The 25,024-nt window shown below is 46.1% G+C and overlaps 1 protein-coding gene across 1 annotated transcript in view; it reads right to left on the bottom strand.

The window, feature by feature from the left end:
• Nucleotides 1-20,001, bottom strand: part of LOC8025720 (thymidylate synthase) — a 37,801-nt gene extending 17,800 nt beyond the window's left edge. The window contains exons 1-4 of the mRNA XM_029981778.3: nt 19,799-20,001; nt 15,538-15,665; nt 15,284-15,463; nt 730-900 (exon numbers count right to left, since the gene is read on the bottom strand). Coding sequence (XP_029837638.2) covers nt 730-900; nt 15,284-15,463; nt 15,538-15,665; nt 19,799-19,857 — 538 coding nt within the window. The 5' untranslated portion in view covers nt 19,858-20,001. The remainder of the gene's footprint in view (nt 1-729; nt 901-15,283; nt 15,464-15,537; nt 15,666-19,798) is intronic.
• Between the last annotated feature and the right edge of the window lie 5,023 nt (nt 20,002-25,024).

Consider the following 25,024-nt stretch of genomic DNA (forward strand, 5'->3'; position numbering starts at 1 on the left):
AATGTGATTCCCGTCGGTGCGTGAGCGACGTTTCTGAATTTTCATGTTATGAATATTTAGTCCAAAAAACAGGATGGGCAATCTTTCGGGGGAGGGTATCCAAAAGGGATTTTACGGTACATCTGTCAACAAATCAGCATTAAAATAAACACTTTGAATGCACTCATACACTTAGGTTTATAAAACAAATTGAGCGAACTAATGGTTAACAAACATAAGAATAATATGCCCAAGTGGCTTCTCAACTTGCCAGCCCCGCCTGTCCTGCCTGCGGGCCACTCGACACTCACTACCATTCCCTTTGTGAATGACCCCGCAGACCCATACCACCCTCTTCCCTCCCATCACCTTTGGGAGCAGATGTTGCGCGACCCGGAGGAGCCGAGCCAAATCCTGACCACCCAACGGGCCTTAGCAGTCGCGGCAGCCCTCTGGGCCTCCACCACCCCCAATACCTGATCCCGGAAGACTAATAAAGTTTCCTCCTCCTTCTCAACTTGCAGCAAGCTGTTGGGCTTTAGAAGAAGTTTCTGAATTCATACAAAATTTGTGAGGCTTCAGAAACTGAGGCTTCAGAACAAGTTCTGAAGCATATAGAAACTTGCGAGGCTTCAGATCTGACAAGTTCCTGAAGCCTCAGGGAAACTTGCAATGCTGAGAAAGAACTTGTTCGCATAGACAAAATGTGTCAACGGAAGGAATGCCCAAGAAACAAAAAGTGTCAGAGACCTGCCGGGTTCCAGGAGCAGAGAATCATCCTGCGGTCATTGGGGTTGGTCTTGATGGTCTCGATCAGGTTCTTGATCTGGTCCACACCCTCGTCCCCGTAGTCCGTGCGCATGGTCCGGTAAGGAGCTCCAAAGTGCCTCCACTGGAATCCGTAGACCGGGCCAAGGTCTCCTGAACGAGTGTCGAATCAAACGTGGAGGCTGACAATCCACCTTTCTCGAATGCCAGCAGACAAAGCTGGTCTGCCACTTTCCCCTTCCTCTAAAACATCAAGTGGGGCATTGTGAGCTCCTTTCGGCCATTTAGAAACATTTCCCAGCACTATAAAAACCTCATAGTCATTGTGGCCTCAGCTCATGTCACAAAACTATCTATATACATATTTAGGAAAGTCGTAACGTGGGCCCGTCCGAAGCGAGCCGAGCCACAGCCGCCAAATGCAGCTTGTACCGTTGATTCTCCGTAGCTCGTGTCGAGTAATTGTGGATCATGCATGCTCCTGCCTCGCTTGCTACGCGAGGCGGGAACAGCTATGCGGCCGGCACCCAATGCCGTTCACTACAGTTATGTCGAGGGTTCCGTGTTTTCTGAAAATATTGGATAAACTCCTAACACTAACCCTCGAGCCCGTTTTATCAAAATCAGAAAAAAAACAAAAAATCCTGAATTGGAGCTTGTCTTGAATAAGGAAAATCTAAGCCTAACAGGCTACAGCTTTATCTTGTGTTGACCCGAAACAGAGCTCTCGTTGAAGTCTTTCTTCGAGAACCACGCCAATTGTCTCGTCTCCTCCTCTCATCTGTATCGGGACGTTTCTCAAGTACCCAAGTCACACACATGTTCCCCGAGAATTGGAGAGTCTCATGTCTGTGTGCCGTTTTCTTTAACAAAACCCAAATAGACACTTTTTTTTTAACTGATGCTTTAAAATTTGTGGGGACTAATAAACCTCCCAAAAATACCCTAACATCGGAGAAAAACAAACACACAAAACACGGGACAGCTAGTTACATTGTACGTCGCTGAAACAGCTTAAGTGGCATACGTCTCTCCGGTACCCCGCTGCCACCCATGAAACAGCGATGCCAAAACCAAAAAGTTTGCAAACTATAACTTGCACAAAGACATCAGTCAGAAACACACTTGCAAACCAGTATCAACAACAGAAAGACAGGAAGATACATGCTCGTTGCTGTCCCGTTCATTCCTATAATGTTTCTTTTAGACCAGTTTATGCGCCACTGCCATGTTCCTTACGTTCTGAGTCACTTAGCTTTGCAACGGCAATCCTGCGCACAAACTGCATTGCTCTCGGCTGTAGTAAAACAATTTTTGTCAAACCTGAAAAGCCCAGAACATGCTTTACACAATGGCTCCTATTGTTTCACATAGCTCACATCATTACCCAGACAGGCTCTTTCAGTTAGACCCAACCGTTGGTATTGCTAGCTCTGTTGATGCAGCTGCTTGTGTAACCAGATTTATGTATTAGTATGATTGATTTGTTTTATTTGATGATTTACATTTACCATCACTTTCTGATTCAACAGAAGAGACAGACCAACCCATGGAGGCGGCCATAGCAGTCATTCTAAAGAATAACTAGTCAGCTGTATTGTTAGATCATACTGCATCTACTCGAGTAATAGCCGCACTATTTATAAACAAAGCCGTTGCGTCTACTTTCCCACAGAACACATATACAGCCAATCATTGCGTTGCACATAAATATCATAGCGAATAACCAGATTGAGAACACGATTCTCCATACAAATGCGATCTTTACAGACAATATCTTCACACTGACACCGTTATCTCTGTACTGTAAACAACTGGAATCATGCTGTCAATCGCGGTGATTGGCAACCCGCTTGCTCTGCGGAAAAGCGAACCCTCAGGATTTCTTCATAAACAGTGCGGCTATTACTTGAGTAAATTTGGTATATAGCTGATCATGAAAATCTGTCTTCGGATTAATTACTATGGAAAATCATTTATCTTGTTCACTATGTAAACCGTAATATCCTGAATGAACGCCCACCTTTTCGCGAGAGATAACTGGGAAAAAAAGGTGGGAGCGTGAACCTTCGAGATTTGCCCATCTGCCTTTTCGAAAGAATGTTTTATTATTGCGAAGTTCGTTGCTTGCATACACGCAACGAATACTGCCGATTGGCATACAGCGCAAACGCTTGTTTCGTGAAAGCAGGTTTCTTACACTGCTATGTTCCCTTTGTTAGGCTCCTTAGCCTTTGCTGATTTGTAAATTCAAAAATGAATGGAGTAAAAAAAAAGAAAAAAAAGAGTCAACGAGAAAATAAAAAAACCAACCAAGTGCAACTGGCAAGGGAGCAAGCAGGCAAAAGAAACCACGAAGAGCGATGCTGGGGAAGCTTTAAAGCCGGCGATTGCGTTGGCAAATACTTTGGCGTCGGGCACCTTGGGAATCCTAAGGGCAGGCTCTTGTGCAACTTTCTAGTTTGGTGCATACATGCATGCATCCGGAAACTTCTGGAAAATAGTCTACCCCAGGTGTCCCCAGTTTTTTCGGAATTGCTACTTTTGGAAGGTGGGCAATATATCAGGATTTTCTTTGACAGAGATATTTTTACATAAAAGTGGGGTGGGCCAAAATTCAAGGGTAAGAGTATGTTCAGGATATTATGGTAGTTTGCCCTCCTCAAGCGTAGAAGGTTTAACTAAACTGCATGATCATATACTGAAGCACTCTAAAAGTTGGTCAATTTTAGCCTGTGACTTTAAGGGGGGACATGGGCCAAAATTAAAATTTTTTTCATAAAAACTCATTTTTCAATTTTGAGGTTTTCGGTTTTAGAAACCAATTATACACCCTGAGACTAATTTCATAACCATACGCCAAACAGTTACGTTGATATAAAAATATTTTCACCACATTGGAGGCACTAACAATGTAAAGGAGTTCACTGTTTGAATGCAGTTTTTTCAGTTCCACTTTTTGCTGCAAATTTTGTACGAAGGAACGCTTTGTTCGAAGGTAAAAGTATTTCGTTACCACAATCAAGATTTTTCTGAACTGAAATTTACTGGGGAATTGGGCTATCTACTTAATTTTGTTTTAAGTTGAAGTCTTCACTAAGAAAATCCTATGTTTTCAAAAATTGACATAGGACAGATATGCATCTCATATTTTGAGGTAATCACTCTTCCTGAAATATCTACATTAAAGTTATAAAAACTAGATAGCCCGAAGTTCCACATCCCCCACTTTATATTGTACCAGTCGAAATGATGCTTAATAGCTTCATTTGCATATCATAGATTTCTTAACAAAGAGTGACACATCTTCTTATGCAGAAATCTAAAGTTGTCCGAGAGAGCTGAAAGTTTGCACAGTAGGCCTACAGCTGACGTTAAATCTCCCCTGCAAATTTCATTCCGATCACTTGAGTAGTTCAGAAGTTAAAGGGGCGATGCAACAATTTTTGTACTTTGCGCAAATACTGCTTAAAACGGATCCCTGACATTAATGACCTATGAAACACACGTTTGTCTTTCACCCCACGCAATACAAGTTCCGGAAAAAAATTAAAGAAAAACAAGCACCATTCACCCCCTCAACTCGCAGCCAGAGCAAGCGGCCACCTGTTCTGGAGCCGATTATATGCAGCCAATGTTGATCATAGCCACGCGCTGGGGTTGGCAAAGCACAGGACACGCGCTGAGTTCCAGACATTGTTATGGCTCGGCTATTGTCGTCGTTGCAGCGATTGGACACAGACCACTACCCGAATGCTTCTCGAGCTAGTAATTATCACGAGCCCAAATCGAGCGCCCACGCAATGCTCGAGTCCAATCTATAAACCGCATTCAAATATCGTAATATGGGGTGTACTGCGATACCCACGTTACGTCATCAAATTTTGCAGAGGAGAGATTGAATGAAAATGATCGATTTTGTCCTTGAAATTACACCGCAACAAAGGAGCTTCTTGGACAGTGGCGTTGCGTGTGAGTATCCTTGAGTCCCAGGTGTGCCAGTAAGCTCGTGTAAAGTGAAAAACATTCCAATTGAATATCGTTGCACTGCTCCTTTAAATCTCTAGCCAGTGTCCCCTCTTAACTAACTTATCGACTGACCTAAAGTCGACTGAGATAATTTGTCGTCTGTCTCAGCCTGTGACCAAACCGTCCTTGGCATTATGTTTGCCTGCAATCTTTGTCAAGCCTTTGATGTTCCCACGCAAATGCAGGGTACTCCATCCTCCATTCTAGACCTTGTGTTTAATAGGTCACTTTATGATGTGCATGCAACAGCTGAAGACAGTTTGTCCGACCATAAACTTGTTTCTTTCACACGCTATAGGGCAGCTTGAATGACCCTGTAGCCCAGAAACGAAAAACCACAAAGGAGTTTTCTAGGGCTGACGATGAGTGTGTCCAGGGTTACCTGGAGTTATCTTTAGATACACTTTCTGGAAACAATGTAATTATTTGTAGAAGAAATTTCAATCTATCTGTCATTTTTGCCTTCGAAATTTCATATGCAATAAAGCCAAAAATGTGCATTGTAAGAACCCTTGGATCACATGCAATATAAATTAACCAGTGCAGAAAGTAAAACAAAATACAAGGTGTAATGCAAATAAACAGTTTTATCAATCCAATATGCTTACACAGGGCAACTTCAGACAATAGTTTTTAACTGAGGATTACGACTGTTTTCAGCTAAAACCTGAACTACTACATGGCATAATTTTTTTTTTCAATATTGTGTGCAGTTTTATAAATATCACGGCTCAAAGTGCAGTGTCGGGCGTCTACGGCAAAACCGAAACTAACTGCTAGAGGGATGGCAACACTGCTCATCAGCCGTACAGCCATGTTGTGACATCACAAGGATGCTGCAATACGCAGTGCAATCAATTGACCACAGTTCCACCGCGAGGTGAAGTCACAAGGAATCTGCGCCAGTGTTCCTTGACTTAAATCTACTTGCTTGCTGCCCGCCAAAGAGCAGCTGGTCGTATCTTTAAAATCGGTTCTAGTGGAGCATGTCGCTTCACTTTGACGTAATATTTTGGCTGCAATCATATTTCGTGTCGCTAAAGTGATACCAGTCATTCATTTTGGTTTCGTTTTCGACCGGAGTTTCCCTTTAAGGTGCTACCAAAACACAAATGGAAGGAAAACCGCCGATTACATTAAAACTGGTGAAACATTTGCTGCGTTTGATTTGCCTGCACCTCCTGCACCAGCTGCATTCGGTGCACACCACAGTTGATTTACGAGTGCAGGCAATCCCAAAGCACAACAGGAAGTACACTGCTCTGCACTTTTCTGCACCGTGCTACACTTTTTTGTGCCAGTGCAGGCCGGTGCAGCTAAATCAAACGTAGCAACTGGTTAAAAAAAAGCAGGGACTGCAAAGACCAAGGTCTGCAGCATCGTGATTAAGTAAAGCCAAACTATGATGTCGCACCAACCCGCTGGCGAGATAGTCGTGCTTCAGTGCTTTGTTAACTCTTGTGATGAGGCTGGTTTTTCTATTGAGGTAGTGTCGAGAGTGGTTGTAACGAAGTCACCGGGAATCGCAAATCGTTTCGCTATATCCGCTTCGTTATATATGAACTCATACAAATAACATGAAAAAAAAAGAGATAACAAGAGTTGTCACGGGCACATGTTTATCAAGCCTGCAGAAAGCGGTATTGGCTTCCCTGCACGCGTCTTCTGCTAGATCGGAGCCACTTCTCACCAACTGCGAGAAGGTCCGATCGAGAAAAGACCCTGCTACGTACAGACCATGTCGACAGCTGCGATGGCCCGGCAGGGGATGCCGGCAGTGGACGGTAATGTTTACGTTTATGCGCACTCCGTCGAGGATGGCACGCTTTTGATTCAAGGAGATTGCCTTCGTATTCCCCGTCGAGGTGCCGGCTGTGCCGGGACTCTCCATCATTGGGTGGTGATGATCCGCCGAATCGGTGCTTGAGTGAAGTAGACTTTCGCACAAGAGCGACCTCATTGACCGGACACCGACACGGATCACAAAGCAAACAAGGAACTGCGCACGGCACAAAGTTCGCACTCAAGCTTGTTTGTCATGGGTATAGAGGGCCTAGATTTAAGAGATGGGGCAACTACTCGATCGAGGGCAGGTGGTTTGTAGGCCGTGTTTGCAAAACAAGCTGCAGCATGAGAGGAGAGGAATCAAAACTCAAAAGCGTTCACGTCGTGCAAACATGTCTGCCTCTCCGCCCAGTTTCCTCGACACACTAGCCGAGCGACAATCAGTGTTTGCGCGAAAACATTTCGCCGTTTGCTGATCTTGTTGGGCGGGGATATAGAGACCAACCCAGGTCCCATGACAGCAAAACAAGAAGAGATGTTAATGAGTGTGCATGTAATGGTCCAGAATCTGTCTACTAGCATGAAAAAACTTGAGGCAGGCCAGGCAAAAGTACTAGGCGATATCAAAGACTTATAAAAAGAACAACAAGAAATTGACTCGTCTATCTTGTCTCTGAAGCAACGCGTCCATGGCCTAGGACAAAAATCAGAAATCGGTGACGCGACCGGATCACCTCAAGTTATGGGGCAGTTGTCGGAGATGAATGCAGAACTATATACGCTGAAACATCGGTGCGCTGACTCGGAAACACGATCACGCAGGTGTAATCTCCTGTTCTTCGGCATTAAAGATCAGGATAAAGAGACCTGGACGGAATCCGAGCAGCATATTATCAAACTCTGTGCTGATTTGCTTGATATAAGTATTGAGCCAACTGAAATTGAACGAGCACATCGCCTGGGTCATTTTAAACAGAAAAAAAACCGTCCTGTCATTGTCAAATTTTCTTCTTTTAAGAAAAAGGAAACCATTATGTCGTCCGCCCATAAACTGAAAGGCTCTGAATTTGCTGTAAGTGAAGACTTCGCACCAGAAATTCGGCTTGCTCGTAGAAAGCTGTTAGATTTTGGTAGATCTCAAGAGGGTCCTTTTAACCCCTTGCCCACTCATTTTTTTTCTTTAAAGATCGTACAGAAAGCTTTACAGTGTAGACCGCATGTAACGTATGTCGCGGGAGTCGCGAAAATCCGCACTATAAGCGGTACCGCACTATAACCAAAACATCAATTTTTCAGGCCAAAATACATGCCATGAGACAACTTACGTTTGTAAAAGCATTTTTTTTACGTTAGATGAAAAATAAAGCTTAGTTTGAGGAAAGTCTTTATTTCACCAGACTAGTACACTTCTCTCTCAAGTGTGTCACACATTTTGAAAGAAATGAGCGGCTTTTGCCTGGCGCAGCCTTTTAACGGCGTCGCGGGTTGCGGACGGACGTTGCGAGCGTTCAGGATTGCTAACCCTAATCACTTTTCTCCGGAGATGAAAACGCGTGAAAATTCGCATCCTTCATACGGTACGCGCCAGTAATACCTTGCACTTGAGCACACGCATGAAATGCGCCAAATAAGAAATCCGGGCGATGTTCGTGGACACAAATGCTTAGAAATCACCACTGTAGTCGAAGTAAACAAACACGACGACACGGGCGTTTCTGCCGACTTGAGAGCGCCGCCACGACATCGCCGCTCGAGTAGGTGGATCTTCTCTTCTAAAGGCCCGTTCACACTCTTGCAACCGAGTGCGACCGAGAGAGACCAAACCGGTTTTTAAGCCTCTTGCGATCTCTTAGGACCAGCTCCGCTCAGTGCATCCGGTCCCAAGAAGTCTTTCTCGGTCGTACTCGGTTGCAAGAGTGTGAACGCGCCTTAATACGTGCCGGGTTATCATAGCGACACACGACGCAAATTCACAGTCAAGGATAGCGCTTTTACGCGGAACGATGAGATGAACGCCGTCTACGACGACGATCACAACGTTGATCACAACCGACGCCTTGTTCGCGGATAGAAGCAGCCGGCCCGCGACGGGCATGCAACGCGCGCGAACACTTCTCCTGTCGTTGCGGTTGTTGGTTTCCAACGCATTGGAGGGATGCACGCACGTGAACGACACGTGCGTGCGTCCCTCCGTCGCTAGGGCAACTGAAGCCTCTCTCTTAGCTTCTCCCGCTTCTTCGAGCACCCTCCTTGCCCCGCGAGTGCCGCTTGCGCAACGCTTGCGGCTCGCGCCGTCAGCGCCGCTCGCTGCTCCGGTCGTCGGCGCGGTCGGCGGGCTGTGCCAGAAACCGCACTATAACCGGTATTTCCCGTCGCGCGCCTGCGTTTTAAGCGGTATGTAATTACATGGAGTTCTATGGGAGGCGAACCGGTGGTTTAAAAAAACCGCGTTATACCCGGTCCTGCACTATAAGCGGTTACGTTGTAAGTGGTCTATACTGTATCTAAATCAAGCAATTTGCGTCAAAATAAAGAAAAACGTTTCCTTGGCTTTCAGGCGTAGTCTCTTGCTCTTTACCAGGACTTCTGGTCGTCTCCTCTTCTTCAGTAGTTCTTCACAGTATGATAGCGCTGAAAACATTCAGGAACATGAAGAGCCACCTTGCATTGTCCACATTCCCAAGTTGTTTCACTCCGTTTCTTGTTGGCTGTGCACACTTTGCACGCCCGCGTCGGGTTCTTCTTCTTCTCAGTGGGTGCGATGTGTTGCACAAAGTGACCCCAACACTTTGCTTGTAAGCGAAGGGGAGTGTCGCCGTTGGATGGCCTTCCGCGAGTTTTATAGTCCGGAAGTTTCACACTCTCCAGAATTTCTTCAGCAAGATCCAGGCGGAAGTCAACAAAGTTCTTTGTTCTGCAGTCTCCACTCAACTTCTTGTAGATTACATACGAGTTGAACACAGCAATATCCATCACATAAAAAAAGATTTTCTGGTAGCCTTTGACCAATTTGCGCATCAGCGGAAAGCAAGCCACCATTTGATCTTGCTTGTCGACGCCGCCGTTCCTATGTTGTAGTCGAGAACACACCTTGGCTTGATGATGTCTTCGGCATCGCTTTGTCCCTTCCTCTTGATCCATCTTTTCTTCCCTGTTGCGGTCATGTCGGAGTTAGAATGCATTGTGGACAAGATGTAGACATCCTTTCTGTCGTGCCATTTTACTGCAAGTATGCCGTGACTAGACCTGGACTCGACTTCTCCTTTTTTGAGTTTCTTTGCCACCAGGTCCTTTGGCATGTTTGCCCTGTTTGGTCTAACAGTTCCTACAGCATGAGTTTTGCCTTCCTTGAGCTTGAGGAACAAATTTGGAGATGTGTACCGATTGTCAAGGTATAATATGTAGCCCTTCTCCAGCAGCGGCTTTCCAAGTTCAAGGACCACGCTTTCACTTGCGCAGGTAGTTTTGTCTCTTCCTTCATCTTTCCCAGTATAGATCTTGAATGCAGAACAATATCCCGAGGACGACTCACACAGCTTGTAGAATTTTATTCCAAATCGAGCTCGCTTGCTGGGATTGAACTGCACGAAGCACAGGCGCCCTCGAAACTTCATCAAACTTTCGTCGATGGAAACCTTTTGGTCGAGTGTGTACACAGATGCAAACTTCTCGTTCATGTGCTCAAGTACAGGCTTCACCTTCCGGAGACGGTCACTCTTGTCGGCCGTTTCATTATCAACGAAGTGAAGAAATAGAGAGATTAGCAGAAACCTCACATAGGACATCGTTTTGCCGAAAATTGGGGTCTCCACTATGGACCTCTTGGACCAGTTCATTTTGACTGTGTGTTTTTTCACTTGCGTCATAATGATGCACAAGGCAAAGTATGCCTTGGATGGAAGAACCCAAGGTGAACAGGAGCAACAGGGGTGGTGCTGCCATCTGCCGCAGAGCTCACAAAACAAGCTCTGAAACCGAAACACGAGTCACACTCGTGGTCGGGTTTTATGGTCCGTAAATGGCGGCATGAGTGACACTCGTTATTAGTAGGCAAGGGGTTAAACTACGATACGATAAGTTGTGCATTGGTGAACGTACATTCGTGTATGATCAAGCCTCGCAAGAAGTAAAACAAAAAAGCTGGGACCAAGTAGGCTCTTCTGCTGAGAGTACTACAAAATGAAATCAGGTGTCTTCGCCAGCAGCTGCAAAAACAAAAAAACATGAAAAGCCAATCCGAATGTTGGTTGTAAACTGCCGTAGTGTCAAAAATAAACTCTCCGAATTATGGGGTCTCATTGAAGCGACAGGTCCCTCAATCGTTGTGGGAACTGAATCATGGCTTGATGATAGTGTTAAAGATTGTGAAATATTTCTTCCGGGATATGCAGTATATCGTCATGACCGTAATAGTCACGGCGGAGGGGTGTTCTTATTGATTGCTGACGAATTGCACAGCACTCACTTTGAAATTCAGGACAGCTGTGTTGAGTCTGTTTGGTCTCGTATATGTGTAAAAGGGACAACAATCTTAATCGGTGCTTTTTATAGACCCCCCAAATCAGGTCATGAGACATTAGCCATGTTACAAGAAATTATTAATTATATGCCAAATGAGTGTGTAATTTTAGGTGGTGATTTTAATCTTCCAGAAATAGTAATGGACAATGGAAACATTAGAGTGCCAAATACGATCTTACATAAAGAATTTGAATGCCTTATGAATACTTTTGGTTTTAAACAATATGTCACCCAGCCTACAAAGAAAGACAACACTCTTGACCTGGTAATGTGCAACTTCCCGGAATATAATGAAAACACAACAGTCATTCCTGGAATAAGTGATCATGATGCATTTACAGCTGAACTATCCCTTACAAGGCCACCAAGTCCGAAACATAATAAAAGGAAAGTTTATTTATATAACAAGGGTAATTATACTGCACTTTCACAGGACCTGCAGTCTTTTTTAGCTGTTTTCAATCACAGGGCAAACCTCACAGACATTGAAACATCATAGAACATGTTCAGGGATAAACTGCACTCTCTTATGAACAAACACATACCCACGAAAAACATTAAAGAGGGAAAAGCTGTCAACAAAGCATGGGCTACTCCAGAACTTTTAAAACTAATAAAACGCCGAAACAGAGCGTTCGGTAAATACTGTAAAAATAAGTCAGAACTAAACAGAAATAGGTTAAAGAGCTTGTCAGCCCAGTACAAGTTACTTGCAGAAAAAAGTAAAATTACATATTTTCAGAGGCTAAATAGCAACTTTGCCAACAACAAAAAAGAGTTTTGGAGGTTCGTGAAGAGTAACAAGAAAACAGACACTACTATACCGGCACTCCTTTTCGAGGGAACTGATGTCACTGATGATACAGCAAAGGCGAACTGTTTAAATGAGTATTTCAAATCTGTGTTTAACGCCAAGATACCACCTGGGGACACGTCACGTTTTGTAAATTTAGGTTATCATCCAATGTTGCCGCTTATCATCCAATACAAAGGAATTGAAAAACTGCTGCTTAGTCTCGACACGTCGAAATCAACCGGACCTGACGGCATTCCTGCTGTCATGCATAAAAACTGCGCATCTATCTTGTCGTGCTATTTGCAGATTATTTTTACAAAAAGCTTAACTGAGCGCAAGTTTCCAGATGATTGGAAAACCGCCAATGTTGTGCCGATCCACAAAAGCGGTAGCAGAAATGTTGTTAGTAATTATCGGCCTATCTCGTTGACGTCGATCATATGTAAAATTCTTGAGCATGTCGTTTATAGCAGCCTAATCACGCATTTGGAAGATCATAATCACCTTGCAAAAGAACAATATGGTTTCCGGTCCGGTGCATCATGTGTAACGTTGTTAGCTGACTTTCATCATGACATCGCAGTTGCAATTGAGTCCGGAAAGGAGGTTGATTGTGTTTTCCTAGATATGTCCAAGGCATTTGACAAAGTAGATCATTCTCTGTTATTGAGAAAGTTAGAGTGTTTGAATATCCATTCCGATGCTTTAGCCTGGATTGGTAACTACTTAGATGATAGAAAACAATGTGTACTATTGAAGGGTTGTTCATCCAATAACGTTACTGTAACATCTGGTGTTCCCCAAGGTTCGGTGTTGGGACCTCTGCTCTTTCTGACATATATTAATGACATCTGTTCAAACATTTCTTCGCGCTTTAAACTTTTCGCCGACGATTGCGTCATATATAGAGTAATTGAGGAAGACGAAGATTATCTCAAACTTCAATTAGACTTGGACCGAGTGTCAAACTGGTGTATCGATTGGCGAATGGAGCTTAATGCAAAAAAATGCAAAATGGTAAGATTTTCGAGGAAAAAGCAAGTCAGAGAAAATATGGGCTATACGGTTAACACTCAACAACTCGAAAGAAAAGAAAATATTCGTTATCTTGGTGTTATTTTCTCAAGCGACTTACTATGGAATAGTCATATTAATTTCATTACTAATAAGGCGAACAGCATGTTAGGATTTCTACGTCGCAATTTTCGCCATTGCCCAAAGGAATTGAAGGAAACTTTATATTTCTCTTTTGTACGTTCAGTTCTGGAATATGCGTGCATAGTTTGGGACCCCCAGACTAAACATCTATCGGATAAATTAGAACGAGTGCAAAATCGCGGTGCTAGATTTGTCTCAAATATTTATAGGTTCAAAGCAAGCGTCACGGCCATAAAGCAACAGTTACACTGGCAACCGCTGTCGTACAGACGAAAAAATCTAAGACTAAAATTTTTCTACTGTCTTTATAATGATAAAACTTGCATCAGTAAAGAAAATTACATTCAATGCCCTTTTTACGTGTCGGAAAGAGTGGACCACCAATACAAAGTTGCAACCATTAGCTCTTGTTGTAAATCATATTTTGTTCGAACTGCATCAGAATGGAACATGCTTAACGGAAATGTGTTTCCATCTGTGTTTTCAGCTGAACTGTTCTTTGTAAACCTCTCCCTGCAATAATGCCTCCAAGACGATGCAGGTAACCTCAATAAACCTCAATAAATGCAGGCGTACTTACTGCTCCCTTTCTTAAATCTAGGCTCTCTCTGTCATCTCCGCCGGTACATTTTCGCTAGGGCTCCCCACACCCCTATCGGCATGCCATGACGGCTTCTCCGCGTGCGATGCGGTAAAGTTGCTTTCCAGATAAGGAGGAGGGAGTGGACGACGTTGCAGAGGCTGCCTGGCCTTTCTAATATCTTCAACAACCCTCTGTCTTTTAAGTCGACTGTCTCGTCGACTTAAAAGGATGCTGAACCGAAATTTGGATTTTGTAAAACAAGGTGACAGATGTGTTGGACAGGACACTATGAACTCCGAAACATCACTCATACATCGATATCTCAAACAGATGGCCGTATTTTTTGAAAAAAAGAGAGCGATCAAGCGAGGACTGTGACTTCACAATCCTCCTGGAACAGTTAAGAATGAGAGGAAGCGGCCTTGCTTCTTTCTTCCTCGCTTCAGTTCACCTGTACCTGCTCGAGGGGACAAAGCGGAGAGGAAAGAAAATAAGAATCGTGACGTGACATGTCTGGTCGGCCAACCATTAGAGACATCGCTGTATGAGTGATGTTTTTAAGTTCTGCAGCGTCCTGCCCACCTCTCCAGCCTGGTTTTGTGCGCTCCCAGTTTTGGTTTAGCGTGCCTTTAACATAACCTTTGAGTAAGGTTCTTAATGATGGATTGGATGCTCTTTCTCCTTGGTGGTCCGGAGGAAGGGGCCTTCATTGGGTCTTGGCGGCAGGGAGCAGATCAGACGGGACAACTTCTAGTCTGAAACTTTGTAAATTTAATAGTAGGCGTATACGACTGAATGAAAGTTGACGGAACGAATACGGAAAGACCTCAACAACTCGAGCCGCGAATTCAGCCGCTGTCAGAGAGTGGCTTATATCTCTCCGACGATAACGAACCAAAGTCCCCTCCCTTTGTCTCGCTTGTGCTCATGTGAACCTTCCGCCTGTCCCTTTTTCCCGTTTTTCCATGAGGGTCAGCATTTTCATCCAGTGCCCGAACCCAGAGATGAGAAGGTGCCAAGCCAAGCGTAGGAGACAGACAAGTCTGGCTCTCAGACACAACAAATCACCACTGGCACTCCGAACACCGGATGGAGGAACAAATACAGACAGGCCAAGCACAGCGCCTCAGACAATTCTAGGAGGGTAATCTTACGCTCGTCAACGGAAAAAGGAAAAATGTTTCCGTAACATAAACAACCCATGAGTGGTGGCACCGGTAGCCCACCGGAGAAAATACATTAGGCGGAGAACCTTCTCAGCTGCAACCAGCTCAGCGAAGTGCGAGTCGCCCCACTGCCACGGGCTGTTCACGGGTAAGGGGACGCCCGCCCCGCTGGGGGCTCCTTGCCCTACGCACAAGCTTTTTCTGCTCAAAGGTCGTAAACATTCCAGAATCTTACACCTTCCCATCTACTCCATGCAGGACAGCCATTTTTTCCCGTGCAAAAGAGACTTACCGATACTAACAACTCCTGTACAAACGGCGGTGGGATAGGCAGCTAGCATTTGGCACTAGGCACGTGCTGACTACCTACATGGCGCAGAACGCCCCGATGGCCCCTCCTCCTGTATGAACATGAGGTCACATGCCAGTCACATAAGACAACAATAGGGCTGTAGCTCTTGACCGCCACATTCGACTCACGGTGCCACACATACGTACCTTCCTCCCTGTCGACAAAACCGAGGCTGTCAAGGAACTGGCGGGAGCCGTTGCCATCCCAGATGCGAACGCCACGCTCAGACAGCTCCTTGGCGTTGGTTGACCCCCGAAGGAACCAGAGCAGCTCTTCCACAACCCCTCGCCAGAAGACCCGCTTGGTCGTCAGCAAAGGCATGGTTCCTTGGCACAAAGAAGGGCCTTTTAAGTGGCCTGGCTGAGGCAGAGCGGGCCTCTCTCATGTCAAATCAACGAACCATCTGCAAGGGAGTATCTGCACTGTGCACCAAAGATGGAGATGGTGCCAGTCCCCGTCCTGTCTCCCTTCTGCCTTCCGTTCTTGAGGATGTGTGCCAGCGTGTCCAGGTACTGGTACTCATCGTGACTGCAAGCAACCAAAGCAGCTTGATATCCGATTTCCCCATCACTGCAAAAGTGTCTAGGCCTTTGATGAATTGAAGACACTTCTGAACAGTTAGGGGAAGCGTCACATTGGGCACGAGAGTTTGGCACTATGTTCACTAAACGGACAGGAGCGCCGCTGGAGATTGACACGCAAGCGTGCTCTTTGTGCACCGAGTAATTCTCGGAGTGCAAGCGACTTCTTCACACTCCATGAAGTTATGTCAATAAACAGGATGGCGCTGCGCTGAGAGAAACATTGACGAGACGAAGGGCGCAGTGGACCGCTGTCCCTTTTCAGTTGATTAATGCTTAATCCAGCAGAAGACAGCAATTAGTGTTCCAGAAAAGGTTTGTTTGTGCATATCGCCTGAAAACAAATTCATCATTGAATGGTAGCATGCCTAGCTTAGCGAGAAAAGATACTTCAATTGGAAAGCCAAAACATCATTAGCATTGCGTAAAAGCTGCGCTCATGCATCTTGCCTGAAAACAAATTCAAATATTGATCAGTAGCATGCCGATAGCACACCGACAGAAAAGTTGTCGAGATGAGAAGACATTCAAACTGCTGCCCTTTTTACAACGCTTAGCCCAGCGAATAAAGATACTTCGACTGGAAAACCAAGACATCAGTTAGCGTTGCGGGAGGGGTTTCTTCATGCATCTCACCTGAAAACAAATTCATATATCGAAGGGTAGCCTGCTGATAGCACAGCGACAGAAAAGTTGTCGAGATGAGAAGACATTCAAACTGCTGCCCTTTTTACAACGCTTAGCCCAGCGAATAAAGATACTTCGATTGGAAAGTCAAAATATCAGTTAGGGTTGTGAAAAAGATTTGTTCATGCATCTTCTTGCCTGAAAACGAATTGACATGCTATTTATTGAACGGTAATGTGCTGGTATCGGCGTAGCACATCAACGGGTTCCATTTTGCGCTGCAAGATGAAACCACAGAACATCGACAAGTTTGACAGTTTCTTGTGTCAAAAAGCGAATTCAAGAATGTCGTCCTTCATTTAAACCTGAACAGCATGCATGATCAATAAATAGATCGGTCTTCAAACCTTTCAAAAATATTAAAACATTCGTACAAACTTCCTAAGGTCACTTTTTTTTCTTTACACTGTGCCGCTCCACGGGGGACTCAATTAATTTATCTTCGAAATAATTTTGGCTTTTACCACCCGTATCTACAAGATGGCAAGTTCGTCATGATTGGCTCATGTGGCTAGTCGATAGTTTTGGTCTGTCGCGCTGCTGTATGCTATGCTCTGTTTAGTTGCTGTGCTCAGAGTATGAAATTTGGAGCATTAGTGTAGTAGTAAAGGAGCACAGAACTAAGGAGCCCCTGGAAAGTAATGTTTTTTTTTTGAACAGTCTAATTGGGACATGCATGTCAACAAAATTAATTTTAGGAGAGAAAAAAAAAATTTTTAGAGCAATTGGCTACTCCAACTAACTATAGGTGGTGCCATTCATTTTCCAAAATGGCGGTTATAGTGAGGGTCGGATATGCGTGCCGCTGTTGAGCCTGTCTAGTGTGCTGGCTTCACTGAGTGACACAAATTATTTCTGGTAATACGAGGAAGCTAGGGTGTTATGGCGCAGGTCACCTCTTTATCCTGAAAACAAGAACGGTCTTTAGCGTAATATTTACGCCAAGAGGCACATTTTAATTCTGGAGCGAAACCGAAACTAACCTCTATTTTTGATTTAATTTCTCAATATAAGTCTGGATTCCGTATTCTTCTATAACTCAAGATGCGTTTCACATCGTAATTATTTACTTAGAGAAGTTGTTCGCGGAAATTGTATCTTGTGACATACATGTCCGATCCAGGCGGAAATTTGTAGTTGTTGTAGTTGTTAAGAAAATCAGTGCTGATATTTGTGCGTTCTCGCTGCCTTTTCTCACTCAGATAATTGTTAAGGGAAATAATGAACTGCGGGTCTTTTAATGGGTTTTGGGGTATTTAGATGATTAATTGGTTTAACATTATTCTGAGCACAGGAATAAGAAAATAATTCAAATTTTTACAATATGTCCACAAAATGTATAAATTAATAAACGCATTTCTCACTGCAACATCCCAAAGACGGAATCCGAGTCAGACAGCTGAAATGTGTCTGTGTCTTTTATAGCAACGCGTGAAGCATGGGACTTCATATTATATCCAGTATTTGACTGTTTGTGTATATTGATAACGATGTCAGAGTTTTCATATGCTAAAAAATATATATATACCTTTCTGGAAAGACTATTATGGTTAGATAGGCGTATTTTCGTGATCTTTGCGTTAATCTGGGGCATATATTGCCGCGATTTGTATTTATAATAATATTATTAAAATTCAGATATTTTAATACGTAATTTTTCCTGCTCTGATATGTTTTGTTGGTTATGGTCTCATTTCAAACACGCAAACAGCGCGAACAAATTTGACAATCAAAAGTGTGCTAATTATCATCACTGGTTTCCATTGCAGCATTTTTAATTACTAAGTAATAAAATAAAAAGTCTAAAATAAATGAAAACTTTCTAGCAAAAATTAAAAAAGAAACTTTTTTTTTTTGTTATCTATTTTTTTATAACATTTAGTTATTTTCATAGTTACGCTCCGTCGTTTTGCCAATGTGAGCCTCTCAAGTTTGCCGGAACGCCTACCTGCTTGCACATCTGCTCACTGCAGCACTTTTCGTTGGCGTTGGAAGCCGGTGAAACAGTAGTGAGTTTTAGTATTGCATATACGAGCGAACTCAAGCCCTGTGTGTTTGCGTTAGCTTTGCGCGTTCCACACTGCGCGTCCGCGGAGCCCGAAATTGCGGTTTCGGATGGCGCATGGCGATGAGGCGCACGCACAACGTCGGGCACTCTCTAACGCAAACGTAAACGCACACCGCTTGCGTTTGCTTCTATGCGCCATACTAAAACTCACCAGTAAGGTACAATCCCATACTGGCTGCAGCACTATACGTTGGGACAGTGAAGAGTGCTGCTTGCACTCGGAAATGACATTTCGCGAGCCGTGACCGCGAGCAGTTCCGCCGTGCCCGCTGAGCAGGAGAATCGGGGGACCCTCACTAGAGCGTTTCCCGTTTCCGCCGCGGGAAAGCGAGCTTCGAGCTGGAGACACGAATATTGACGGCGCGAGACATGATTTAGTTGGTAGTCACCCCCCCCCCCCCCCCCCTTTCCACTTGTTTTCTCTCTCAGCATTTTGGGCGCGTGGACGAGAGATGGAAAGAACGAGAGGCGATCTTGTTGAGGTCGAAAGATCTAATGACCATTTCGTGACGTCGTGGACTTTGCGCACAGATTTCAAATCAATCTCTCCCCGTCAATATTGCTCTAAACAATTTTTTTTCTATAAAAATTATTTCTTGGCACGCGTGTCCCAACTAAACTGTTAAAAAAAAAAAAAAAAAAATCTTTTTTTTTTTTTAGAAGTCCGTTAACACGCCCATTTTTTTTTTTTTTTTTTTCTTGGAAGGCAAAAGTTTGGCAGGACTGGAAAGAATACTTCTAACGGGGAAAAGCAGGATTCTCTCCGGGAAATCATAATTGTGTGTTAAAATTTATCCTAATAAATCTGCTCTCATCTAAATGATTAAAAAGGAACCTCCCGAGAAAACAGCGAGCGATTTAAGGCAGCCAGGCTCCTCCCCTTTAGCGAAAACCGGAAACTATTCGAGATCTAGAGCGCCAGATATTTTTCGGACGGAGCCTCCGAATATCAGACGGCTCGGAGCGAGAAAACGTAAAGCATTGCGATTTCCGTGCGAGAAGAAATGCCTCATGTTGCTCGTCTTCCGAAAAACTTGGACAATGGTTTTCGGGTGGTTGGATTTTTGTCCAATTCTCGGTCCATTTTTTTTTTTTTTTTCCGCATCATATGTTTCAGCCTTTACGCTGCCTAATGGCAGAAAGCTAGCAGGTATTCGGAGGTTTTCTGCAAACAGTTTAACTGAGCCCGGAGAACGGACGAATATTTCCAAGGGTGCGCGAATTGAACAAGCTTAGAAACGTTTAACAGCATAACACGAGCACGGTATCAATATAAATGTTTCGCGAAGCAGTCACTCAGAAAATATTCTGCCTTCAACACTTACTTCGCTTGTTTTGGCTCTTTGCCATTGAGTTCCGCTGTCTCCATACCAACGGTACACATTTTTCTCTGATCAACGTAGGTCGAAGTAGCAGCGATCGCATGAAACCGAGCTTTTTCCTCCTTTTTCCCGCCTATTTTTGCGCGCCACCGTTTTCATTCACCATCTTGATACCACTTAGCCTAAAAACAAACAAACAAAGAAAACAGAACAAACACATTGGATTTTGGCTTGTCATGCTAATGGCTAAAGGTTATATATGGCAAGATAAACCAGTGCTGCCGTTTTGCAGACGTGGCCGAATGGCCGAATCAATGGATCGGCCAAAACCACGACCAACTGCCAAAACCAACGTTGGCGAAATGCGAAATCGTGAAATCCGAAGAGAAGACGACCAAAGACGATCATTGCCAGCGATTTCTGTCAGCCACTTCAGACACTTCAGATTTGCTTTTGTGTTCTGATATTTGTTTTGTTGTGTGCGTAGTGGTCTCGGAAAAAGGACAATCAATTTGTATTTTGAAAATATGTAGTGTGTTCCATAGAGGTGTGTTCGAATGATTTGGTGCCAAGCTTCTCGTGCCGGATCGAGGCATGTTTACATTGTTGGTGCGGTCACATCCAAGACGATGCCGTGAGCGCTCCTCTGCCTTCTTCCATCGCTCCGTTTGGAAAGGGGTCCATATCACAAGAGCGAATGACATTTTAGCGAACGGCGGCATTTGAGCAAATGGTCGTTTTAGCGAATAACGGGGGCGCGCGTTAACCCATCCGTCGCGCTGCGCTTTACGCCGCTTCGCGGCGACAGTCTGCGGCAACTCATTACAAAAATATGGACTCACTTGGCCCACCCGAAAAAGCCGCTTCGCGGCGTCCGACTATTCGCTAAAGTGTCGTTCGATGAAACGTGGGCGTTCGCTAAAACGTCATTCGATCAAGTGAGTGCCTCCCGCGTGGCGGGGGGGGGGGGGGGGGGGATTTTTACATTTCGTCGAGGGAAGTGATGCCGGAGCCCTGATGCGCTCAGTGGGCAGGACCCAGGGCCCGCGTCGATGGCCGGAGAGCGGAAGGAACCCGTTCACCCGAACGTCTCACTTGCAATCCGGTCCCGCCAGCTGGTTGCAGCCCGAGTTCGCCAGGAGAAAAGGAATATTCCAGGCAACAGACCACTGTTGGCCCCGACCGAACCCTGAACCTCCGATAGTCGGTGCCTGGTCCCATCTTCAGCCAGATCGAGGTCCAGGAGAACCTGTGCGAATTTCTCGCGTGCCGCTGCGACGGAATCAGGGACGTGGACTTGGGCTGCGTACCCCCGGAAAAGACCTCGGAAGCTGCCCTTAAAGCCCCGCGGCCGACAGCCTGCGGCTCATCAGGACCGCCGCTGCCGAGTCGACGGACCAAACCGGAGAGGGGCGAGGAGACCACGGCCCTGGCTCCCGTAATATCGGCGGATGAGGACAATGGGGAGCCCTTCCCGGCCAGCTCCCTTGCCGACAGCGGCCAAGATCGTCATCTTGCCCAGGGGATGAGACGGGGAGAGATACCGCACCCCGGACCCTCATTACCCCGGCAGAGACCATGGCGGCAGCGTGCTCCGGGCCCCGCCTTCTCGATCCCCGCTTCCATTCCAGGAACATCTTCAAAGTGCTGCCTGATAATGACAGAGGCAACGATCTCTATGACCCCTGGTGGGAGGGTGGCGCCGGTAGGTACGGGGACCTGGATGGGGAACGTGGAGGACTGGGCAATGGAGCCGAGCCCCCCCACCTGCAAAACAATTCCAAGCGCGCTGCGACTTGCGGGATGCAGGTCAGCAGACCCCCCAGACCGTCCTGCTCTGGCCCAGAGAGCGGGCGGCCCTGGCAAGAGTTAACTGCCCAAGTGTGGGGCAGGACATCGGCCTGATTGCAGGCAGGGTCTGCACCACTGGCATCAACCTCAGCCGGAACATTATCGCGGTGGACACTAACGACGAGGAGGCGACTGACTGCCCGTCTCCTCGGAATAGAGAGGTTGGGCGGGTTCAGAGTGGAGCTGCTGCTCGCCACCCACACCAGGGCCCCTAGGGGCTGGTGGTTGACGTGGACCCGGACCTCGAAGTCGACACCTCGTCGCGGACATTGAGTCACCCTTCCACATCATCGCAACCCACCGGACCAACCATGGAAGGGACTTGCTTGTCTGCTTTAAGGGCGAGGTACCGGGGCACGTGTGCTTCTGAGGGGTGCAGACCCGCGTCATACCGACTCAACCGGGGGCCTGCGGACTACCCACCGCCTGCCCCACCTGCACAGGCCGCCACCCTCCCGGAGGGTGCCCCCTTAGTGACACCCCGCGCTGCCCCAACTGCGGGCTGAACCATAGCGCGCTGGACCGTTGGTGTCCCACCTACCGGCGGGGAAGTGAGGTCACGGCCATAATGGTCCACGAGAGTATCCCCCGCGCGGAGGCTCGCAAGGTCATCGCCGACCGCCCCCCTCATGCCCATCATCAACGGGCATGGCAGGCGCCCCCGCCTGTGAATGAGAATGTGAATTTGACAACCACTTTCGCCCCTGCCGGCGTCGTGGTCCCCCTACGTAACCCTGCCCTGTCCCGCGGGGCCACCGCCGGCTCCCCGCCTGGACCTCGCCCGGGCCTGGCGAAATATGGACCTCCCATTGCATCCTGCCGGGACTCGCGTGGACGGACCTTGCCTCAACCACGGCCCTGACCCAGTGCACCTCTTCCGCCCGTGAGCCAGAGCGCCAAACTTCCAATCACTAGCACGTGCAGGGCACCCTCCTCGGCTCCGAGCAACTACAGCCCCCCGCTCCGCTGTACCGGCAGGCACGACGGCCTCGGCCAGCAGGCACTGCACAGAGCCTTAACTGCCCTCTACCATGGCATCCTTCTTACGTACCTCCCCCACCCGCCGACGGTCACAGGTACCGTCCTGAGAGTTGCACCCCACATTCCACCGAGCTACAGATCAGGACACATATGAAGATTGAGCACACTCTTTACACACTCCTGTCCCTCCTCCGCACACGCCAGACAGCGAGTCCCTCCTGCTTCAACACTCTCCCATCCGCAGCCTTCTCTATAACGCCCAACATGGCTGCCAACCACCACTGCTACGCACGGTAACCAACAACAAGACACCTTCAATACTACAATGGAACTGCCGTGGCCTATCAGCTAGGCTACATGACCTCAAAACTCGCCTCTCCTTCAACCGCTACATCATCGCCCTACAAGAACCACACTGCAGCGTATGTAATGATCCCTAGATTAGTCTTCCGAACTCAGTGGATGATCTCAAACGTTCATTTATTCTGCCTTATTCCGTTCCTCGTTCTCATCTTCTTCTCTTTTTCGTTGTCCTGTTTTTTCTCACTCCTCGTCGTCGTTGGCGATCTGATCCAAATCCACTTCACTCTACCACGCTTTGGACTCATCCATCCTTGGATGATATTGAAAGATATTTCCAATTGACGGTGTTCCTAGGCCCGTTGTACCACGGCGGTCGATTTTGTGTCGGATCATCTACCAAGAGCGATAACAATTTGCCAACACCAATAACCTGTGTCCACTCCATGAGGGATAGTTCGCACACGATTCACACTTTTGAGTGAGGATGTCGCCGAGTGGCTAAAAAAAAAGAAAATATAGCATGGTTGATTGTTCTTGAAATTTGAATACCAAGCATCACCCAACTTCACTTTACCTCACGAGACTTGCACAAGTTGCGGCGGTTGCAGCATGCAAAAGAAGTTGCCTCTGCGGAAGGGAAGTGGCTTGGATGGCCAACAAAAATTGTCGCCAGCCTTCAAGCCAAAGGCACAGCAAAAGGCACAGTCACGTAAACATGTGCCTGAACTTACTACAATGGCGTACAAAACTACCAGCCAAATTTGCGGATTATAAGTTTGAAGTTATTTAGGAGGGTTATTTTTTCCGATTCGGGCATCTTGGCCAGCTCTGGAACTTCAGCACAGGATGTAAGTGGCGGCACATGACGTGCGATTAGAAGATGGTGGGTGGGGTTCAGCGAGACCGTGGGGTTGGCCCCCAGTTGACCGAGCTGAGCTGACATGCCAGAAGCTGGAGTGTAATCCGACACCAAGGAGCACGGGCAGAATGGCAACGTCTGAGATGATACTGACACAGGAAGAACTTGTTATGGAACTGTTTGGTAAGAATCAATAATCATGTAATCAAGTGAAAATAAACATATTCGATTTACTAGCCGAATACTCATATTCACACTCCAGCCTTTCCTCCTTCAGTGTCAACACCACCATGAATCGTGTTCACTGGAGGCAGTGGATTTTTGAGGATACTAGAACCTCCAATATGAATTATGACAAACCATGTTTAGTATAGGCCTCCTGCATTGCCCAGGGGGTGCTGCGAAAAGGGACTTGTTAGGACTTGTTTTGGGTAGTACAAATTTTAGCGTCTCAAACTGTCACGCATGCAGAAGCGTGCCTGCTCTGCGCGAGATCACAATGAAAATACAAAGAAACAAAAATTCGAGCGCCGTCAAAGCTAAGACGCTAAGAGCGTGAGCCAAGAGATGCCGTTTCACGCGTTCCAAAGTAGACATGAAAAAGAAAGCAAAATGAAAGCGTCGCGACACAGGTGTTCTGACGTCACCACCCAGAGATAAGAGACACGTGCCCTAGCAGTGGTGTCATGAATTTGGCACTTTCGATTGTCTTGCAACGTTGAGTCTGGCCGATTTCTGGCGTCCAAAGGTGCTTTTTCGTTCTTCAGCACCACACAGAATTAAAAAAGCTCAACCAACATGCCATAAGTAGTGCGAGGCTCAATCAGGTGATCTTGTACTACCCGAAATGAGGGTGCTACAGTTTGTTCAAAGCTTCAGCGCAGGAGGCCTATAGGCAGACTGCATGGGGACTGCACTTTTTCCACCACTCCTGAACATGTGGTGTGTCCCAAAACAAACTCCAGTGATGTGGAAATGTTATTTATTGATTTATTTCCTCAAAGTCTAGGCATTGCAGAGAAAAAATTTAAAAATACATACAAATAGTATGATAGCACATTGACATTATGAACATAAAACGGGCACAGCTACTGAAAACAAAAATGACATACATAGGAATAATTATTTCTGTAACTTGTTAACCATAAAGGCAAACACACCTTTGAGCATCTAGTTTAGTAGTATGTGATGAATCTGAGTATAGGCATTGTTATGTAGCACTACATTTCATATGC

Source organism: Ixodes scapularis, unplaced genomic scaffold (genome assembly GCF_016920785.2).
Source record: "Ixodes scapularis isolate PalLabHiFi unplaced genomic scaffold, ASM1692078v2 PGA_scaffold2__306_contigs__length_199485367, whole genome shotgun sequence".
Lineage (NCBI taxonomy): Eukaryota > Metazoa > Arthropoda > Arachnida > Ixodida > Ixodidae > Ixodes > Ixodes scapularis.